The sequence below is a fragment of the Furipterus horrens genome, unplaced genomic scaffold (genome assembly GCF_987537825.1).
Source record: "Furipterus horrens unplaced genomic scaffold, mFurHor1.1.pri manual_scaffold_2, whole genome shotgun sequence".
In the NCBI taxonomy this organism is placed as follows: Eukaryota; Metazoa; Chordata; class Mammalia; order Chiroptera; family Furipteridae; genus Furipterus; species Furipterus horrens.
The window spans coordinates 27,723,479-27,745,899 of NW_028327172.1; the positions used below are offsets into that span (position 1 = coordinate 27,723,479).

The 22,421-nt window shown below is 33.2% G+C and overlaps 1 protein-coding gene across 1 annotated transcript in view; it reads right to left on the bottom strand.

The window, feature by feature from the left end:
* The window catches only part of LUZP2 (leucine zipper protein 2), a 377,697-nt gene that overhangs the window by 72,539 nt on the left and 282,737 nt on the right, over positions 1-22,421 (bottom strand). The window contains exons 6-7 of the mRNA XM_090267616.1: positions 19,259-19,321; positions 13,472-13,534 (exon numbers count right to left, since the gene is read on the bottom strand). Coding sequence (XP_090123742.1) covers positions 13,472-13,534; positions 19,259-19,321 — 126 coding nt within the window. The remainder of the gene's footprint in view (positions 1-13,471; positions 13,535-19,258; positions 19,322-22,421) is intronic.

A 22,421-nucleotide genomic window follows, 5' to 3' on the forward strand; every position in this document is an offset into this window, starting at 1 on the left:
ACTAAATTAACTGGAAAGTCTGAAAGGGAACTTAGATCACCTGGTTTGAAATGCTGGTTCTTTCTACTACACCATGTTTATAAAATTTTTAAATTAAGAGAAAAAAAGACTGTTCACATAGATCTAATTAATACCTAGAAAATTATAATTTAAAATGTGGCCCATAGACCATCACAGTCAGCACTGTCTAGGGTAACAAGATACCCAGGAACTCTCTACACATGCTAAAATTATGAAACATCAACCAGAGCATCCTCATTTGGCAATCTGAGGATTATTGTTAAAACAGCTAGAATTGAACAATCTCAAGACTGTGCTTGATTGCTGCTGGACTTTCACAGACTAATGTATCTTTAAAATCCAAGCACCATGCAGATAAAAGGTTCAAATACGTGAAAAATAGAACTATGTCATCACATTATCAACAACGTATCTGAAGTAAAAACAAATTCAATAGAGGAAGAAAGGGGAGGTGATGTAATATTGAGTTAATATATCCTTTCCATTTAATCTGAAATAAAAAAGAATTCCAAATAGCTACTTTTAATATTACTTTTAAAAATGTTACAGATTTTATTAATAAATAATCAGTATATCACCTTACTGAGTTTGTCCAGAACAAACCCAAATCACTATAGTAAAGGCCTCTTGTATTTGTAATTAAGATTACAGACAATTTTCATCTATTATTTGCACAAACAACATGTTCAAGGCATTTGAAAAGAGAACGTAATCCATCATATCTCTGTTTCCAGACAATGATCAACAACAATTATGTTAAGAAACTCCATTTAGTTCTTGGTCTCTATATCAATTTATTTTTTAATTAAAATAATTGTGTAAAGATTTTATCAGGAAAATATTTATATCTCAACAATTTAATTTTTGTAAAGCTATTATGACCTTAGTTCTTGATTGTCATACATGAACTAAAAAAACATGAGCTGTTTTCTCTCCAAAAAGTTATTATTTTTCATTCATTTATAAATTAATAAAACAAATATATTTACCTGAAATTAAGGGAATACACTGCTCTTACCCTAGTTTCCAGGGTGGCTCTTATTTTAAAGGAGGAAAGTGGGGCTGGGATGTAATGCGACACACCCTGCGACTGCAAAGTATGAAGAATGAGGCTCAGAAAACAACTGTTTAGACTGAAAAAGTGACCTGGTATAACTACGAGCAATAAAGTTCCCTTTTGAAAAAGAAAATCAATTAATTGATAATAAAATGTGTATGAAATATTTTGTAAAATTAATTTGCATATTAATCTCATTTGATGCTGTTAAATAACTTTAAAGTATATTTATTCATCTCATTTGCAGTTTTCTGGCAGAGGAATTGATACCCAACAAGGCTAAGCAACGTCTTTAGCTCAGTTTCCAGGTAAGTGAAAGAGTTAATAAAGAACCCCAATCGCCTGACAGTAAATTTATAGTCTTCTTCTCATCCCAATATCCATTTACTAAGTAAGAAAAAATGAACAAAATGTTCAGTAGATGATGTTTAGGACTGATATAAGTAAGAACTTTTATACATAGATTAGTCAAAATTGTCAAATAGTCTTTTTGAGAAGTGTTTTGTTTCTCTTGCAGCAAATGCACTCCCAGGGCCCATAGGAGGGGCTTCTTAATTGTGCTCAGCAGCTTATCTAGCTTTTTGCAAGAGGTACAGATTAGGCAAAACTATTTCACCCAAAACAGGTTCATAGAGTTTCCACACATCACTTAATATAACCTCTACGGATATTTCCACCCTCAGGGAATTTTCTGATTCCTATTTCTAGTGGCAGAGAAGCAATGGTGGGAGGCAGGGTGGGAAGATATGTTACTTGTGCCTGATAAAAGAAGAGATCATGCAATTGGGAAGAAAATGGAAAAATGTATGCAGGCGACTACATTTTGGCTTCTGGCTAAGTAGCATGAGTTCAGAGTACTGAATTTTTTTTGTTCCCTGTTCAAATATTATACCTTATTTCACCTCCTCAGTTTATTTCAATTAATTAAGTTCCACCTTTGACTAAAACCAAAATGTTTCTACAACTTCAAATCAATTACATCATGAGCTCAAATTTTCCTTTTGAAAGAACCTTAGAAGAGTGGACACAGAGAATAGAAAAGACAAATAGAGTCAAAGAGTAAAGAAGGAACCAAAAAAAAGGCAGACTCTGGGGAAACACATTAGAAATCTGATTTTGGGAATCAGATAGGCATGTAAAAAGTCACCCATAACTGGCAATGAGACAGAGTTTCTCTAACAGATTTTTGTAAGAAGGAAAGAACCTACATTGGAATGTTGTGAGCATTAATCACTGAACAGCTCTACTCAGGGGCAATGCTGTCAGGGAGAATAGCCAAGATCATGTAAGAGAGTGTATTCAAAGGTGGTACAGAACCCTTCTAATGTGAAGGTTCTTTCTTTTTGAAAACTCACATAATAATGTCACTGAATTTGTTTCTCACATGGGGTTTATTAAGTCCAAATGACAATGGTAGAGACTAAGAGAGCTGAAATCTTTCTCTAAGAGATCTATTAGGGACAATAATTGAAGTGGCAGTGTTGCCATAGTGACAGACTCCAAGGATGTACTACTCAGGGACCCCGCTCTTACCTTCACAAGCTATACATTCCTTTGTGTAAACTATGGAGAACTCTTCTTATTAAACTTTCTCTAAATTGTGTCTATTTTAGTAGCTTTCTATGCAATTGCATTTGGAAGTAATTGGCTTCTTCTCTTTTATATGTTTATACTCCCAAACACCCTAGTAACTGAGTAACAACAATGATATGTGAACCAGAATAAATTGAGTCAATTTAAAGATTTGCCTCTGAAATGTCTCATGCCATGACTGAGGAGAACATCTAAATATGCGGCAAAAGTGTATAAAAGGAGGACAATGACTTGCTGCTATTTTCTGAAATTATAGTTGGCATCAACATTAAGGTAAGGGATATGGAAAACAAGACATTTAAAAATTGTATAATGAGTAAAATTGCTGTGTATTTTCTTTACTCTTCCTTCTTTTTATCTTACATTCAAAATAAAACAAATATGTTTAGAATATACACACTAGTGTAACTGTATAGACTATAATTAGAGATGAAAAGTTACTTGAGGATGTGGTTTTTTCCAAGGTGCTCACATTTGATTCTACAACAGGCCAGGTTTTTGAAACCATCATTTTGGAACCTAAGTTCTGATCAGAAACGCATGTTGAACTTGCAGTGTGCTCAGAAGGAACAGATGTCTCACATTGAAAAAAATGTTTTTGAGTGTGCTGAAAATAGACATGTAAAGGACCTAAAGAAACCAGTGCTTCAATTGGTATTTATTGTGCTTGGAAATTAATTGGTTATATCTCAGGCAGGTCCCACATGGAGGGATTTCCCCAATAGTCTCATGATGGCACCACTGCTCTATATATGCTCCAAGCAATGAAATACGCAAAGTCAACTGAACCTAGTAAAGGTTTGGGGTTCCTCTCAGTGAGAGGACAGCTTGCTAAGCCATGACACACATGCAACAAGATCAATAGGACAAGTGGGAGGTAGGGGAGGTCACACTTCAAAGTTCACCCCATCTTCTCAGACCCAGGGAGAAAAATTCTAGGATTGGTCTAAAGTTAATTGTCTTCATTTTGATTGCGTGCAGGAAGATTAGCACCTGTGCTGTATTCTCTCAATATTCCTTAGTTTATAGACTACTTCTTTACAACATCTTTGTAAATATGTAACAATTATTATGTACTTGAACATTAAGAAAAGAGCAAGCAAATCCTGAAAGAGTAGCTTTTAAGAGACTGAAGAGTGGCTACAGGCAAAATACATAAAGCTCATTCAGGGATAGCGGATAGCTTGATACTGAGCGCCAGCCATGGCTGACTTTTGAGAGCTACTTCAAGTCTTGAAATGAGAAAAATTTTGAGGCTCCATGTAGGTTCAAGGGGAAAGAGCACCATGACCCATTAATTAGCAAGATGTGGAAAAGGCACAGAATATGAAACAGGACACCCAAAGATATTCACTTTTAAAAATGCATTTGATTTGTTTTGTTTTCCTATGTGATAGGTCAGAATATTTTTTGCAAATCTTGAATGATTGGTAAATTTAGTTAAAATGGAAAAATGTTTAAGTATTAAAATTATAAGTATTTTCAAAAAATATTTGTAACTGTCATTACTGTGGCAATTAGAGAATGCACCTCAGTTTTCTAATAAATGAACAGAGTTTGAAATAAAGACACAAACTTGGAACAATCATAGTATGACCAATAATAGCCAGAGAAAGCAGCTCTACTTACCATGCCCTAAAAGTGCTTAGAACAGTAGAAGGCTGAGGTCAATATTCAAAGCAAAACTTCTTAAGCTGTTCAGTTGGGATGCTTATAGACAATTTGATAATCTGATAATTTATACAAGCTCTTATTCAACAAAAATGCCATATTTAAACTGTAAAAATTATGAAAAATTCTGAGTCATTATCTTTCTGAAATGTATCCATTGAATTCAGATCCTTGGCTGAAGCATGCATGAATCAAGAATCCTGGTTAAACGGAAAAAAAAAAAAAACTGCTAGTTGCCTGACAGGTAACACATGCTCAATCAATAATGTTCAATAAATGGATAAATGTGAAGTCAAAAGACGTGTATTGAATCTGTACCAATCATAGATAAGTCACTTTAAACTCTGAGCTTGATTTCCTAAAATGTCTTGTGTTTTTAGTGATTTTCAGTATTTTGGATAACCTCAATATGTTTGGGAAAAAGAAAGTTTATTAAATTTAAATTTGTCAAGATTTCTGATAAGAAATATATGTCCTTTGGGAACCTATATATATAATCTACTTCACTATCTGGTGAATGTTAAAAAAATAAAAATAAATGAGACTAATTAGCTTCTGTGTTTTTAGCATGGAGGCAACATGTTACCATAAAACAGTGAGAGTGCCAGGGATTCACCCCCATCAGCTAAGACGGTGGCAAGGGGAAGTTCTCATATTGACTGCATGAAAATCTAGCAATAAAATGAAATAAAAAGAAAAGCTCTTCCTCCTACCCGCTCTGGTACCAGCTTGTGGGCAGGACTAGATAATTGCAGGCACATGCTCCATAGAAGTCAAAATCAAGCAGGAGGAGAAGCTGGACCAAAGAGGCCTGTCCTTCTAGACTGGCAGAAAGAAGGGTTTGGTTGGGAGGTGGACCTACTTAAAGCATGCAAAAATTTGGGAAGTTGCATCCTACACTCAAGGTAATCTAACCCCAGAGGAACAAAGAAGCTTCCTCTTGCTCCTGACATGAACTCACATGGTGCACTTGTCTGTTTTCTCCATGGGCCACGTGGCCTTAGTGGCTACATGGCCCACGGTCTCTAGGACAGAGCCTCACTATTTCTCACTCTCCTGGTGATGCACTAGCCCACGCGTTTGTGCATGTGACCATGCAGCCCTGGCAGCTGCTTGCACATGGCCATGCTTCATGAGCAGGCTTCAGGAGGAAGATAAAATGGAGAGCAGCCAGGAGCAAGCTAAGCTCCCTGGATGGGGACTGTGACCACTTAGCAGCTGCCTGTAGGCTCCAAAGAACTGTACTTTAAAATAGAGCAGGAACTCTGGACACTGGTTTTTATCTGGGCTTTCCTGAGGATCGTTTGCTTTTTCCATGGTTGAAAGATAAGATGGACTTTGAACCGGTGTCTGCCATTCTCCCAGGTCACAGAGCACCTGAATAAAACCTCTTCCCTTTGCACCAGCATCTGCCTCATGAGTTTGGCTTTTGTGGTGACAGATGGCTGAACCTCCATTTTTTTGTTTGGTTACAACAAAGCTGAAAAGTTAGGTTGATTTAGACAATGTCAAGTAGTTTTCTCCTGTTCTCTACCAAAGTGCATATCCTTATCGTATAGTTTTAAAAACAACTAGAGAGAATGACAAGAATATGGAGAGCCAGAAAAGAGACCTCTGTCCCAACAAGTGACAATTTTAAACTGAAATAATCTTATTTTTGAAATAAAAATTATTATGTTTCTAAGGAAATGTATTGAATTTAGTTACCAACAGATAGTATGTTTTTTAAGTCACTAAGTTATATTTCCAGGTATGCATATTTGCCATTTAGATCTTTGAGTGCATTAAAATTATATTTTGAAAGTATAATCTATAAATCACTCTAAGGCACAAAATAGGACTATAACAAGGGAAAATGCAATAGTGGAGTCAAAGACTTAGATTAGAATTGAATTCTGAGTCTTACTGGTATTATGATTTCAGACATCTCTTCTAGCTTCTCTAGGTCTTGTTTTTCCGATCCACGACGTGGTGCAGTTACTTGCCCTGATTAAACTCATCAGGTTTTATAAGGTCCAAAGGAATGTGCTTTTAAAACCTCAAAGTTTTCTGAATTATGAAAAACAACACAATCAGTAACCCCTTTAACCAATTTTGCAGTGTGCCCACATTTTTTAGGGCCAAAGCTCATTTAATTAGAGATAAGTTGAGACATAACAAATGAATGGCATTGAAAATGCTTTGTCCGTTAGAAAATGGTTTACCATGTGGGTGAGATAAATATAAGTTAATGAGAGACAGATGTACAGAAATTATCATTAAATTACACAAGGGTTTAAAATCAAGAGGCAACGGCTTCACAAAATTCAAATCATTAGAAAATAATTTGACATTTGTTATTAGCCATGCATGGAAATTCATGGCAATGTTTCTGTTTTCAGGAGGAGCCAATAGCAGACATAGCAAGTTGAGCACAACTGGTTTCTACGGAAAATACCAATGAAAACCCATGCCATTCTGATGTCTGGGTTTCAGAAAAAAATGGATACAGCTCATGAATCACCAAATATGTCATAATTTTGATACAATGGTATAAATAAATGTTATAGAAATAATTATCAAAAGAATAATTTTAAGTCTCTACCAAATGGACTTGATCCATAAACTTCAAAAAGTCAGCTTACTTTAAAATAAATAAATAGAGTAAAATAGTGATGGTCTCAGTTTATAAATAAATTTGTTTTGCAAGTAAATATTTTGGTGGCTTTGAGTGTCAAATTTTTCAGGGCCTCAGTTTACTCATTGTGCAGTAAATCCTACAATATTTCCTTTCTGTTCCAGGAATTGTAGTGAGTATAAAATGAAATAATGTACTGGGTCAGTATAAAACGCTTACATATATATGTATATATACACACATATATATGGTATTAATTATATATAAATATTATACATAAGACATTATATTATCACTAAAAACTTCATATAAACACTAGTTTAATTATTTCTTTATTTTATTTTAAACAATAAGACACACAGTATTATTAAATTGGTTTTATTCAATAAGTAAGAGAAATAATCACAAAACCAGCATCCTTCAGTAGATCTGTCATAGCTCTTTTCATGAAACAAATAGTAGAATCCAAATTAAATGTCTCAGAATGTTGGAATGTAAGGAAAAGGATGGATTTTGGGAACAAAAAAATCTACACATCTGAAACCTAAGGACAGGACATCAACAAAGAGTTCATAGGTACAAGAGGACAAAGCAAGATGGAATATTCCGTATGTGCTACAAAGAGTAACACATTTTTGTCAAGGACAGTAAGAATACACAATGAGAAAAGGATAGTCTTTGAAATAATTGGTGTTGGCAGAACTGTACAAACAATTGAAAAGAATAAAACTGGACCCCTCTCTTTTACCACTCACAAAAATAAACTCAAAATGTTTTAAAGACTTAAGTGTAAGACCTGCAGCCATATAATCTCTAAAATAAAATATAAAAAATAAGGTTCTTGAGATTTTCTTGACAATAATTACTTTAAAAAAATATTTGTTTGTTTGTTTTTAGAGTGAGTGGAAAGGAGAAAGAGAGGGAGGGAAACATCACTGTGTGGTTGCCTCTCACTCGCGCCCCCAACTGGGGACGTGACGTGCAACCTAATCATGTGCCCTGACTGGGAATCAAAATCAGTGACACTTGGCTCACAGGCCGATGCTCAATCCACTGAGCCACAGCACCCAGGGGCAATGATTTCTTTAACACAAAATCAAAAACACAAGTAATGAAAGCTGAAATAAACAGAAATATATCAAACTAAAGAACTTCTGTACTTGAAAGCAAAAAATTAATAAATTTAAAAGGCGACTTACAAATGAAGAAAATATTTGCAAACCATATATCTGCTGAATGGTTAATATCTAAAATATATAAAGATTTCACATGACTCAATAGTAGAAGAGCAAAAATTACAATGCAAAAATTGGAAAAAAACCTGAACAAAAAAATTTTTTTAAACAAGACATACAAATGGCGAACAGTAATATAAAAAAAGTACTCAACATTACTAATTACCAGGGAAGTGCAAAGCAAAACCACAATAAGCTATATTGTCAGTCTTGTTACCAAAAAGAGAAGAGATAAATGTTGACAAGGATGTGGAGAAAAGGGAACTCTTATACACTGTTGGTGGCAATGTAAATTGGTACAGTTATTATGGAAAATAGTATGTCAGTTTCTCAAATAATTAAAAATGAAGTACAATAGGACCCAACAATCCCGCTTCTCTGCATATATGGCAATGAAATATCTGTATAGTTATTCTCATTGTGGTGTAATTCACAATAGCCAAGATATGAAATTAACCTATATGTATTTGATGGATGAATAAATAAATAAAACATGGTTATATACTTGCTGGAATATTATGCAGCCACTAAAAAAAAAAAATGAAATCCTGCCTTTTTTAAGAACATAGTTGGATCTAGGGGTCATTAAAATAAGCGAAATAAATCAGACAAAGACAAATACTGTAGGGTATAATTTACATGTGGCATATGTGCAATCTTAAAACACAAAAACAGACGTGCTTCTTCCCCCCCCTTAAAAAAACAAACAAAAGAGTGATTTCATAAAACAGAGAAGAAAATAGTGTTTGCCAGAGTCAGGAGGGAATGGAAATAGGATGATAGGTGATAAAGCATGCAAATTTGTGTTTATAAGAATAAGGTCTGAGGATCAAAAATATAGCAAGATGACTAAGCTAATAATAGGATATTGTACAATTCAAGTTTAGCTATTACCAAAAAGACAGAGATAACAGATTTGGCAAGGATATGAAGAAAGGGGAATCCTTATACACTGTTGATGGGGATGTAACTTGGCACAGCTGTTAATACACCATAGCACTCAATAATTCTCACCTCAGACACAAAAAATAAGAGTTAACTATGTGAAGTGATGGGTATATTAATGATGCTGATCTTGGTAATCATTCCACCATGTATGTGTACTACAAAGCATCATGTTGTACACCTTAAATATATACAATTATATCTGTCAATCACTCCTCAATAAAGTTATAAAATATCCAAATCCTAAAAAGTAATGTGTACTAGGTATTCTTACTTAGCATTGAACAGGTTTCAATAATTTTAGTAAATTCCTTTAGTTAGATCCATGTTCAGTATAAAACTATACTTCAAGTTAAATATAATAAAGAATTCTTATTTATTTTTATTTTTTAATTTTAATTTTTATTGTTTATATTTATGCTGTTATAATCATTCCCACTTTTTTTTCCCTTTACTCACTTCCACCAGCTCCACTGTCTCCCTTCCTCAAGCGCACCCCCGCATTGTTGTCTGTGCCCATGGGTTGTGCATAGGTGTTCTTTGGTTAATCTCTTCACTATCTTTCATCCGCCACTTCCTTTCCATCATAGTGTCAACTAAAATCATAATGCACACATCATACATGTGAATCCACACATGTTTATGAGGGAAAAGTTAAGTCATCTTGGCATGTTGGTATGATAGAAAATTATTCATTTAACGTTTTATGAAACACAATTAAAATTAAAAACTATTTTTGGGTTTTAAAATTACGTGAAAAAGTAGAATATATAATATATAGTACATAGTATGTATATATATATATTAGTCAAAAGGAACAGTATTATACTTAGGACAAAAGTAACTAGGTTGAAATATTTCAAAATAATCTGTATCTTCTTAGTGATGGTATTTGAAATGTTATCTTTTGGCTTTATACTTTTTGAGGTTTTTGAAATTTACCTACAATGAGAAAATGATACCTTTGGAATAGAAAAGACGTGTATAGGTAAAAGTAAATACATCAGCAAAACCGAGAGTCGGAGTTCCAGAGAATAGCAGCTCCAAGTGTAATCAAGGAGGATAAACAGTAACTCCAGTCCCTGGCAGTTCACAGTCAGCGGGGCCTCACTGCTTTCTTTAGCAGAGCATGTTTGCTATTTCTGGCAGTCTTCCGCAATCAAAAACCAGCTCTCAAACATTATTAAGGATACAATTTATTAACATGTCTTGCAGTTGTCAGTACATGCCATTATTTTTAAAATAAAATTTGAGTGCTTCGGCAACAAGAATTGCTCTTTTAAAGTCTATCTTTACTAATGTCATCAATTCCAGTAACAAATTCTCAGGGAAGCTATTGGAAATGGAATCTTTTGTGGGCTCATTTTGAAAAGTTCATGGGTGAATTTTTGTGGTCACATAATCATGAGGGTTACATATATCAGTTTCTAGTATCTACTGCCCTGATACATCATTGTATGTATGTATATATGTCTACATACATATGCATACATATATGTGTTTACCTATGTATGTATTCTTTCATTTAAAATATATTTATGCAAGATATAAATGCACATTGTAGCTACAGTAGCAAGCAAATCAGATGAGTTTACCATTTATTGCTATCAACATGAGTGTATAATTACATTGTAGCAGAAACTATCATCACATCCCATCAGTAATCCTCTTCTATTTTACTTTATATAAAAAAGAAAGTTTTCATAATAAAAACTGAAAACACTAAAGCCTCACTTCTGCATGGATACATGACAAAGTTTGGAAAGGCTTTTCAAACTTTTTCTCTCCTTTGTAAAATTTATGACACTAAAGGACAAGTGTACCTCCTTCTTCTCTGACTTTGTATGCAGTTGGCCAAGAGCAGCATATAGGTCTTTAGCCACTATCAAAACACAATGAGGAATCAAAGCCTAGAACAAGTTAGTAAGTTGAGGGTCATGACGTGGAAAGAGAAAAAACTAAACAAATAAATGAGAAAATTTGGGTCATCGACATTGCTTAGCTCCTGAACAAGCTATAAAATTCTCATGCTTCTAAACCTCTTGTTATTTTACTTGTTAAGAATCTTTCTGTTAAACAGCCTTTTGGTGAGGGTATAAACTGAGAACTTTCTAATTTTTGCAATTTCATGGTCTGGTCATACATAATTATCCTGGTTTCATACACAAGTGCTCCTCCTAAAGTGACGTGAAACATTAAAGCTTATATATAACGTCTCACTTTCAAGTCCAAAAGATTTTCAACAAATTTCCATTTTGGTAATTTATGAAATTGATAAATTACTCATCTATATTCAACAACTGGCATATTACAAAAAAGTAAATAACTGAAAATTGTTAGATCTCCTCATTCTCTTCTCCCAATTTCCCTTTTTATAACTCTTCAATTTGAGAAATAAAATTGAAAAAATATAAAAGTCTTGTATAATGTTTTATTTTTACATAAATCTGTCAGCCTAAGAGTTATATTTTACCAGCTTTAGGAAACTTTAATTTTTTCTATTACATTCCTGATACAAACTTAAACTAATTCACCAAAAACTAGAAATATCTTTGGGGATGAAGACACACATACTTTTTTTCTATTTCAATTATTTATTGTTGATGACTGCAAAAAACGAAGGCCAAGTAGAATGTAGGAGTTGAGATATCTGGAGATCAGGATTCTCAGTCTGGAAGATTAAATTTAAGCAAATATCTTGTGTTTCATATTTTGCCTTATATATTTATTACATAAAATGAGCAATGTTGAAAAGTATGGATTGGTAAGCATTAATGAGAATTAATTAACAGTGTTTTTGCTGTTCTGGGAAATGTTCTGTTACAAATGAGGTCAGAGGAATGGCAAGGAGCATATTTATGGAAGAGCAAGCAGAATCATGTGCCTTGCATAGAATGAGTATTTAATAAATATGGTTGACATAAAAGCAAATAACCTTTCATGACTCTATGCCAAAAGAGAAGGTGCTAAAAAAGAGAGAGAAGCCATTTCTTATTATTTTCATTGAAAAAATGTACAGGATTTTCCAACTATTAAATAATATGAGGAATTATCCCCCTTTCAACTTGACATTTGTAGATTGAGCTGCTCACTGTTGTGAAAACACTTTTAACAAGCAATATTGCACACAAAATGATTTGTACTTATTATTTATTTAAACAAATTATTATTTCTACAACTAAGGGCCTAATACACTATTATTCTACTGCATTTGGCTATGCAACTATACTATAAGCATTACAATTAAAAGCATCTGGCTCCTATTTCTCATGCTCAGAGGCGATAAAAATAAATTATCTTTAGTAGTTCTTCTTGCTGCTATAACAAACTACCATAAATAACATGGCTTAAAACAACACAAATTTATTCTCTTACAGCTATGGAAGTCAGATATCTAAAATGAATTGTATGAGATTAAAATTAATGTGTTGGCAGGGCTGATTCTTTCTGGAGGCTATAGGTGGAAATCCTTCATATTGTCTTTCCTCCCCCAGCTTCTGTGATCACATACCTTTTTTAATATTCTTTATTTTTTTGTATTGCTGTTTTATTACAGTGGTCCCAATTTTCCCTTCATTGTTCTCCACTGCCCCCTCACCCACTCCCCAGTCAATTCAGATCTGCTGTCCATGTCCATGGCTCATTGATAACTTTTTCCTTATTTAGGCCTTTTTGTCTCACTCTTAAAGGACTTGTGTGATTATATTCAGGAACCACCTGGATAATTTGCAATAAGTTCCCTGTTTCAAAATTCTTAACTTAATCACATTTGCCAAGTTCCCTTTGCCGTAGAAGGTAAGGTTACCAGGTCCCAGAGGTTACTAGTTGGATGTCTTTGGGGCAAGGCTATTATTTACTATCACACCCACAATGGTGGTAGATGTCTACTTCTGCAATGATCTTGACTAAATAGTCTTGTAAAGAACAAAAGGTATCAAAAACCAAAATCAAACAACAATAATTAAATATAAAAACCCTTAATAACAGACTGATGTAAGTTACCAGTAGACATCTGTAAACTTAATATATGCTCTCCTTAATATAAATATTCCAAAAGACAATATTTCTCAATGCTGAATTAAAGTAATTGAAAGTTACAAAGGGACTTTAAATACTTTGCAATGATGCCTGCCTTTGACTAAGAATGTACCCAGGAAACCATATCTGCATTTATCTCTGTTAATTAAGTAGGTAAGCAAATGGGAGTGTCTTAAATGCAGTCAGATGCAACTCTAATTTGTGTGCACATCTGGAAATTTGAGCTAAATCATATTTTAAATAATTTACAAACTGGGCTAAAAAGTTGGAGAGAGAAGGAAGAAAGAGGCTCACCTTAAATAATAAATCCTTCTTCCCATAACGAAGCTCCTTCAGCTGGGCTTGGATTTTTTTTGACTGTAAGCACAGAAACATGGGTTAGTGCCTTAATTTCATTTACATTTTAAAACCTGATGATTAAAATGCTTTCAAACTTCACAAAAATTAACTTTACAGCCAAGCAAAAAAGTCCAACAAGTCTGGAAATGAAACAGAAAAGCTTAATCTCCACTTTGGCACTTTGGGAGCAGGGCATCCAGCTATTCTAGGCAACAAGAGAAAACTGAAGCCTGCTTCAAAAATAAACAAACAAAACAAACAAAAACAAACATACTTTTATAAGGTAACATTTAAAGAAAGTGGCTTACTCTTCCTCCCCTCATCCAGAGAATTTGAGTCACCTAGGCATGGCCAACACTAATTTTAATATTTTATTTTTGAGTTTTAGAGAGAGGGTAAGAGAGGGAAAACGAGAGGACAAGAAGCATTGATTTATTGCCTTCTCTACGTGCCCCTGGGTACCAACCACAACCCAGGCATGTGCACCAACCAGGACTCAAGCTGGTGACCTTTCAATTTGTGGGACAACACCCAACCAAATGAGCCAAAAACCCGGCTGGCCAACCCTAGCTTTAGATGTTAAATATATCTCTGCAATGGTGTGCCTCCGTTTTCACTGCTTATTTCAATTATTTATTAAAGGAGGATTAAATATGGATGTTTAAATTGACAACCAAATTTGTATTTGACATATGTTCAAGGAGAAGACAGCAAGTGCATGTAACAGGAGGTGAGGAAACAGTGTGCTGAGATGCTGAGGTGAAGGGTACCTGCCTTTTAGAAGAATGAGTTTTTCAAGAAGACCATTACAAATGTAAACGTGCTTGTAACAGAAATCTCTGTCGGCAGACATGTTCGGCTGCCACATTGGCATGTGTTCTAGTAAACCACTGTAGATGATCATACTTGCCATTTTTCTAAGGCAAACCCAATTTCAAACATTCTAATGTAAAAAACCTCAGTCATTTGCCTCTCTACATGTAAGATTATTGGTTCTGATTCTTCAGTAGAAAAAATAGAACACAAACTAATAGATTATCAAACTCACATGAAAAAATGATATTTGAAAAAATAGTTGAGTGAGAATATGAAATAGTTCAGTCACTTTGAGAAACAACTTGGCAAAATATTGTGAAGTTAAAGATACACATACTGCACTACAGAGCAATTTTTTGTAGTTATTTACCTGAGAAAATATAATGTACACATAAATGTATAGAATATATATTTTTTTACAGTAACCAAATGCTGAAAAAGACTGCATGTCCATTGACTGGTGAATAGTAAACAAATTATGGTATATCCATAAAATTGAATACTAGAATACTGTTGAGCAATTTTTTAAGGAAGAATTAAGTACTGAAGCATACAACAATGTAGATGGATTTCAAATGCATTAAACCATGTGAAGAACCCAGTCACTAGAAACTATATATTTTTAATGCCATTTATATAATATCTTACACAAATAGAAACAAAAGAATAGGGATAGCATTCAGGTTAGTAGTTGACATGGGCTGGGGATTGATGGTCGAGATTATAAAATAGCAAAAGGAAACTTTGTGGTAATGGAAATGTTACATTTCTTGAATAAACACATTGATCCAACCCATTAAAAATGTATACTTAAATAGAATATACTGTATGGAAATTATATCTTAATAAAATTCTATTTTAAAAGTAGTTGGCCACAGTACATAATAAACACACAATCTTCATCGTACTATTATATTCTAGTAAACTCTGTTTATAAGAAGTCTTCTTTAATAAATAAAGTCTACTCTTATATTTGAAATGTTATAGCTTTCCAGGCGTACATCGAATGCATACGAGACTTCAACTAAGCCACATGCAAGTGTACAGTGATTGTTTCCTATTATATTCAGAACATTTCCATCCATGCAAGGTATTAGGGTTTGCAAAGTGGGAGACTGTGTTATAATGGTGCTATAATTTCCAAGTCATTATCCAGTGTTGAAAGTGCCACCAATTAGTGCAGAAAATTGCAAGTGTTGTAAATGATACACTACTATAAGGTTCTAATATTAGAAACATTTTTTCACAGACATCTTTACTATGAGCCACCTGCATTTTCTGATTTTTTGACTCAGGAAACTCATAAGGGAGAACAAAAAAAAAAAAAAAGAAATAGAAAGAAATGGGAAAAAAAGGTAGGAGACAAGGAGAGAAGGAGAGAGGGGAAGGGATGATGAGAGAGAGGGATGGAGGAACAAAGAGAAAGAGAAAAAGGGGAAGGGGAAAGAGGGAGAGAGAGGAGAAGAGAGAACTAGATAGAAAACAAAGGAAGAAGGGAGGAAAAATTTGACATATTAACAATTCAGAATTATGCAATTAAATTCTGTACCCAGAAGCAGCAAGGATTTGTGGTTTCTTACAACCTAGTAAGGTTTCATTTTCATAAAAACAGCATCTTTTTCTTGCTGTGGTTAGTGAAAGTAAAATGCATGATATATGCATAGGAAGACAAAGACCCATCGTTATGTGTATATGATTGGTACTGGCTCTTAAGAAGGAAACTCACACCTGAGCCCTCAGTGCCATGAATTTATACTTCACTTCAGGATCTGCACTTACTACAGCTCTGCTCTTCCTCACACAAAGATGCCCAAGTGACCCAAGATAATGATATTTCCAACACGGCATCTCTCTCTTGTTATATGAACTTTATTTCCAAGACATCTCCTGGTTTTCATGGCTATCCTTAATTTTGTGCTACTGATTTCAGTAAAGGACTATTTCTGTTATCCTTTTCAATTTCAAAAGCACAGTTGATTAGACTGGTGTCCCAGCTGTTGCAATTTGCTGTCCAGGACTCATTTACAGCCAAAACAGTCTCTTAAGAAAACATACATTCATTTTTTTTCTGAAACTAACATTAACCAATAATCAATGGGGACTGAGAGACTACCACTCCATATGGTGTGCATGATTTGATCAACTTCAGTTTTATTCTTCCACATAACTGATGCTCTATATTTTAAGTGTATGAAAGAACTCATTTAAACCACTTTGGGTATTCATTTAAACCATTTTGGGTACTCATTTATTACTGCATACTTATACTGAACTCACAGAATATAATTTAAACTTTTCTTCATAACAGATTTATTATTAAAATATCAATTTTGTATTATGCAGTAATTCATCCCCAGAACTATGATAAAAACCTAAATGTCTTATTTTTTCTGCACAAAGTGACATGAACTTCTAGGTTTCCTGAGCTTAGTTATAACTTTTAAAAATAATTTTTTAGAAATTTTTATTACAGTTGCTCATCACTTCTCTGTGTATTTGACTCTTCTAATTTTCAGTGAGTTAAAAAGCAAAATACTATCTAAATATGTAATAAGAATATGATAAGTAAGAATAAATACATTTCAATTGAGTGCATCACTATTTTAAAATGTACATTGATTTGAAACCCAATTGACACTGTCTCCTTTTATTTTGTTGGCATCATTTCAAAAAGTTAACTTTTTCAGAGGGGTACTTTTCAAACAATTGAGATATTACTATATTTTGGATTTTAGTAATTTTTCTTTTAAATATGTCAATGATCTTACATGTAATTCTAAATGTTGGTCTCTGTGAGTCATCAAGTTTTCACAAGTCCACAGCAGAAATAAACTTTGTAATAATTATGATAGTGATGATGATGATTATAATTATAATAAAAAGAAGATAAAGGAGGTAAGGAAAACAGAAGATGTCATCTGTGATAGAACATTTTAGCTAGATTTATTTTTCCATTTAAAGACTATCATTTAGTCTGATATTTTTCTTCCCTAAAATTTCATATTCAAATACCATTTCTTTCATGAAATAATAGTGATAACGATATGATGGTACATGATATTTGCAGCATATTTTATCATTTTAAATATTTTCATTGGCAAAATAAAATAATGGCAATTCATTAGTTGCCAGTGGGATTTGTATATTTTATGCATCTATGAATAGCAAATATTAGCATCACTGATCTAGAAAACAATCTCCTTTTAACTCCTAAGCCAATAGCGGCCATTTCTCTTTTGTTTTGGTGGTGATGGTGGTGTAAGTAACAATAACATTTTCCACTTATATTGAAGACAAATTATTATGACAAAAAATATATGCCTTCCTCATCACCCAATTTAAACTCTAAATTTGATCCATAAATAGAGATAGGGTAAATGCGTAACTTAAAATTTTAACATTATGTAATGATATTAAAGTATCTAGTAAATCATAAATAAGAATGCAGAATAATATATTCTTCAAGGAATTGAGATCAAGAAGATATATGAGTCATTTGAAAGTAAAGGGCTGAGAAATATAAGTAGGCCCAGGCTGTTATTGCTTGTTTCCAAATGCTACAGAAACCTTCTAGGATCATCTCTCTTTCATGTACATGAATGTTATGGGGACCATAGGGACATGCCAACCATCTCACAACATAGCTTCGATCCATGTATTTCTTATTCAAAACTGTTCTACTTGCTTACCCTTCAGTAAGTAATATTAAGAAATTGCATGCTATATATGTAATATTTATAGATACTTAGAAAATACAAACAGTATAAGAGGTGATCTGTATCCAAATTGGAAAGTACAATGAAATAAATACTACAACCCATTCAGTTTGATTTTTCATCTTGTGTCACATCAACCTATAATTCCCAGGAATTGAAAATGTATATTCATTTCATATACAATATTATTGAAAAGATGTTATAAAATGGCTTATTACATTCATTTTAGACTTTAACTTTAGTGTTTCTAATAATACTATTACATGACCATCAAGGAGTGTTCTCATTTTCTTTAATAAGAGAAATGCAAAATTCTGGATGGGAACACGACTATCAAATTAATCACACTTTCCATTTCCCTTCAACTTGGCTAGGCAGTTGACCCAGTTCTGGCAAACAGGATCCAGAGAAATAGGTGCCACTGCTTCCTACTTGTACTACTAAAAAGCAGCACCTATGAGTCAGCAGGTACTCCTTCCTGTCTCTCTTGCTAGCAGGTGATAATAGCAGGAAGAGGTTTTCAGAAACAAAAGTTAGCTGCATATTTAGGAAATGATAGAGGTATTCTGTCATCTCTGTGCCTTATATCTAGACTGTGAAGGGAAAGGGGTCGACTTTCAACCTGTTTACGTCAATGTTCTTGTTACTCAAACTGTTTCCTTCCTTCTTTCGTCATAGGCATCAAATCTGCATCTTGGTATAAAGACTCTCATGCCTGTTCCTTATTATTCACGGGTGTTTCCATTAACAAATTCTTACACAACTAATCCCATCTTTGTGTGTACTTCTTGGAGAGACCCATTCATCCAGTGACTCAAGTCTCCTCTCCTGGAGATATAAAAATTCACTTACTATTGGCACTACCACTACTCTCTCAATACTATCACTAAGAATTACTCACTGGGAGCCACATTTCTACAACATTAAATCAGGGATCATAAAGTAAAAATAGACTTGGGTAATCAGGAGTACAAGAAATTGATTTTAGTTAAACCTGGATTAAGCAGAATAACGTGTTTCCTCTAAGAAATGCATGATTCACTATTTTTGAAACATCCAAAAATATCTAAAAGCTTTCTTTACTTATCCCAATGTTTGCATTTATGTTAGAAGGGGAAAAATGACCAAATGTGTAGGTTTAAAACAAAAACAAAAACTGGCACTAATATTGTTTCTATCCAATTGAGGCTAGAAGAATAAATGTACTCACCTCTTCGGCATGGATGCCACACAGCTTGTTTCCTGACAAGAGCTTGTTTTTCAAGCTTTTATTCTGAGGAAAGAAACATCGTTTTATTATTAAGAGGTGATAAAATATTAAAAATCCCTATAAATATGTCAGTAGCATTGTATTTCTCTATGTTTTGTTCATGAACAAGTCCTTGACGATATGAAATATAATGAATTTAGATAAACTGAGTAGAATCTGTAATGTAAAAGACTGTTACTTTTGTTCAGTGAAATGTTTGATGTAGTAGCATTAACATATTCATTAAAAAAGATAGAACTTTATATTTAACTTCGGTTTTATATTTTTATATCTTATTTTATTAAAGCATTTTATAATTTTAGTTTTAAAACTGCAATTGATACTAATTTCCGAAAGCATCCCTATTAATAGCAAGCATTTATTTCTACTTTCACCTGGAAGCTGGTCACCTTGGCCCATACTATCATATAGCCACAGACCCATCAGCGTCTGCATTATCTTCAAAGAGGGAGCTTTAGAGTCTTCATATATTCCTGAAACCAGTTATTTGCTTTCAAGGGGCTTCTTGATGCTCAGAAGCTATTTTGTCTTCCAGGCCTCATAAGCATGGTCACTCTGCTGTGTCTGAAAACAGACTGATCAGTTAACCTTTGAACTTCTCATAATTTACCTAGATTCTTAGGTAAATGTTTGTTGCTTCTGACATGAAAGCCACAGGTTCTTAGCCATCTGAATCTAAACACTTAGAGTTATTGAATGATATCTGTCTCATTACCCTCAGGCTATTAGTCCTTGCCCCAGTATCTGAGTACCCAGGCTCCTTTTAGAGAGGTGGATAAAGGAGAACAGAAAAATTGTAAAACTCACAGGATTTTGACTTCATAATGCCTCTACAGGAGCAAATAGAGTAATAGTAAAGTGCATCTGCATAATGACTCTAAGAGAGTCAATTTGATGAGCACCATGAGCAAACAGAAGAAAATTTATGCAGAGTGACTAAATAACTGAATAAATGGATGCACCAAATTTAAGAGTTCTTCACTCACAATTCTCACAGGATTCTGAACATCATTTCCTATTTTATTTTTCTATAATGCAAAGAGGAAGTAGAGCTTCAAAGATGTATTTGTCTAGTTTTTCCTCTTTAGCTATGAGATGAAATTCTAGAACACTCATTTAGAATTTCAATACCATATTATGTTTTACACATATGAGGAGTTATTTTGATTCACTCAAGTAATGTCTTTTTTGCAAATATTTGTACACATCATACAAGCACAAGATTAAGGCTTTTAAAGACTTTAATAATATACATTATTTCTATATTTAAAAATCTTGTAAACTATAATAATAGTGTACCATGATGGTGTTTTAAATCTACAGTGTTTCTCAGATTTTAGGTTTAAAAATTCTCTAGTTTTCTTTTTTTTTCATGTCTATGATATTTTGACATATGCAATCTTAAATATTTTTAAATAAAATGGTCCATTTTTCCCTATTGTATTTTTATTTTGTACATAGAGATAGGTCTCTATATATTTGATATTAACTTATATTTTTAATCTTTTATGGTTATATTTTTTAGTGGAATATTGTTGAAATTCAAATAAGTTCTACAGTTTGTTTAATTGTATTGTGTTAATGTTAATATATTGGCTCAATAATTGTGATATCACTCTCTATGATGTTACGTTAGAGGTTTTAGGTAAAGGTGCATAAGAACATTCTGTATTAATTTGCCATGCTCTCTTTTATGCGAAAACTATTGTGAAATAAGAAGTTAAAATATCTAAAAATTAAATTTAAATAAAAATAAATAGTAAAAATTGAATGAAGCATATCTGGTAAAAAGATTTGTGTATCAACAAAAAGCATCCATGCTTGATTAATTTTATTAGAAATGATAATAAAGTTAATCTATTTAAAATTGGTAAATGTAGTCTATAATACTTAAAATTTCCATCTTCACTTAAAACTTTTTTTTTATTTCCTTTTTGTCTTTTGTTCATTCTATTCAATTCTTAGGTCACAGATAAAGCAATGAATAAAACATTATTTCACTGGAAATGTTTACAATAGACTTGGACAATGCATTTTACTGGCACTGGGAAAGCTGCCACTCCTCAACATGGATAACGTCCAAAAATAAGCAGTGATTATATTGTGTGTCCAGAGTATGCTTTGGCAGTTGGTAATTCTGGGCAACTGTGTAAAGCAATATGTTTCCATTAAGCTAAACGTCATTTCTAGAGCTTAAGAATTACAGGATTTCACTATTTTGAAACATATCCAGAACTGGGAATAGTTAATTATAATCACCCACAATGGGGCCAATTATGGGACACAAGGGAGACATGTCAAGGTCCATACTGAGATTTTCTTTGATGGGATGTTCTTCAGAAATATGGCTGGCACAGATTCCCAGACAATGCATTGATATAACCTCTCCACTCATGATTACTGACTATGCTTCTTTAATTTTAGAAGAATTATGGCTTGATAACATTTAGGCATTAAAAACATAGGTTTTACAGTTTTGTAATCAGACCTATGTCATTTCATCTACTTTTTATGTAAAGAATCTCATCTATATAAAATTTAACAATATTTTTATAAGATCTAAAATGTAATTATACTCAAAATGCCAGGATCCAATTTCTGATTATGCCTCACTTGAGGGGATATAAGTAAAAGTAGATTTAAAGTCATCAGATGTTAAAATGTCTGTTCATTCTGTCTATCACCCTTTCACCGTCTCTTCTTCTAATAACCATAATTTTGATTTTTTATGATAAATATTTTCCATGCTAATTTCAGGTGGCTTTTGTGATACGAACTTTACCCACTATATCAAGGGAAAAGAAGACTCAAGCCTAGCTGATCAGAATCTTGGTCCAGATATGGTAATATAACAAAAGCATTACTGATAAGATTCAAACACAAGTATTTTTTTTTTTTTGAGAATTAGTGAGAAAAAGGTGCTGAGATTCATCACTAAATCAGAAGTTATCTGAGAATAAACCTAACATAGAAGAAAAAAAAAAAACAAATGAACAAATATCTGAGTATACAACATCTGTCCAGCAAGTATCCAGGATGTAATAAGGAAAATAGAGACATTTATTGAACAAGATACAAAATACAAGAATCATTGTACATAGGA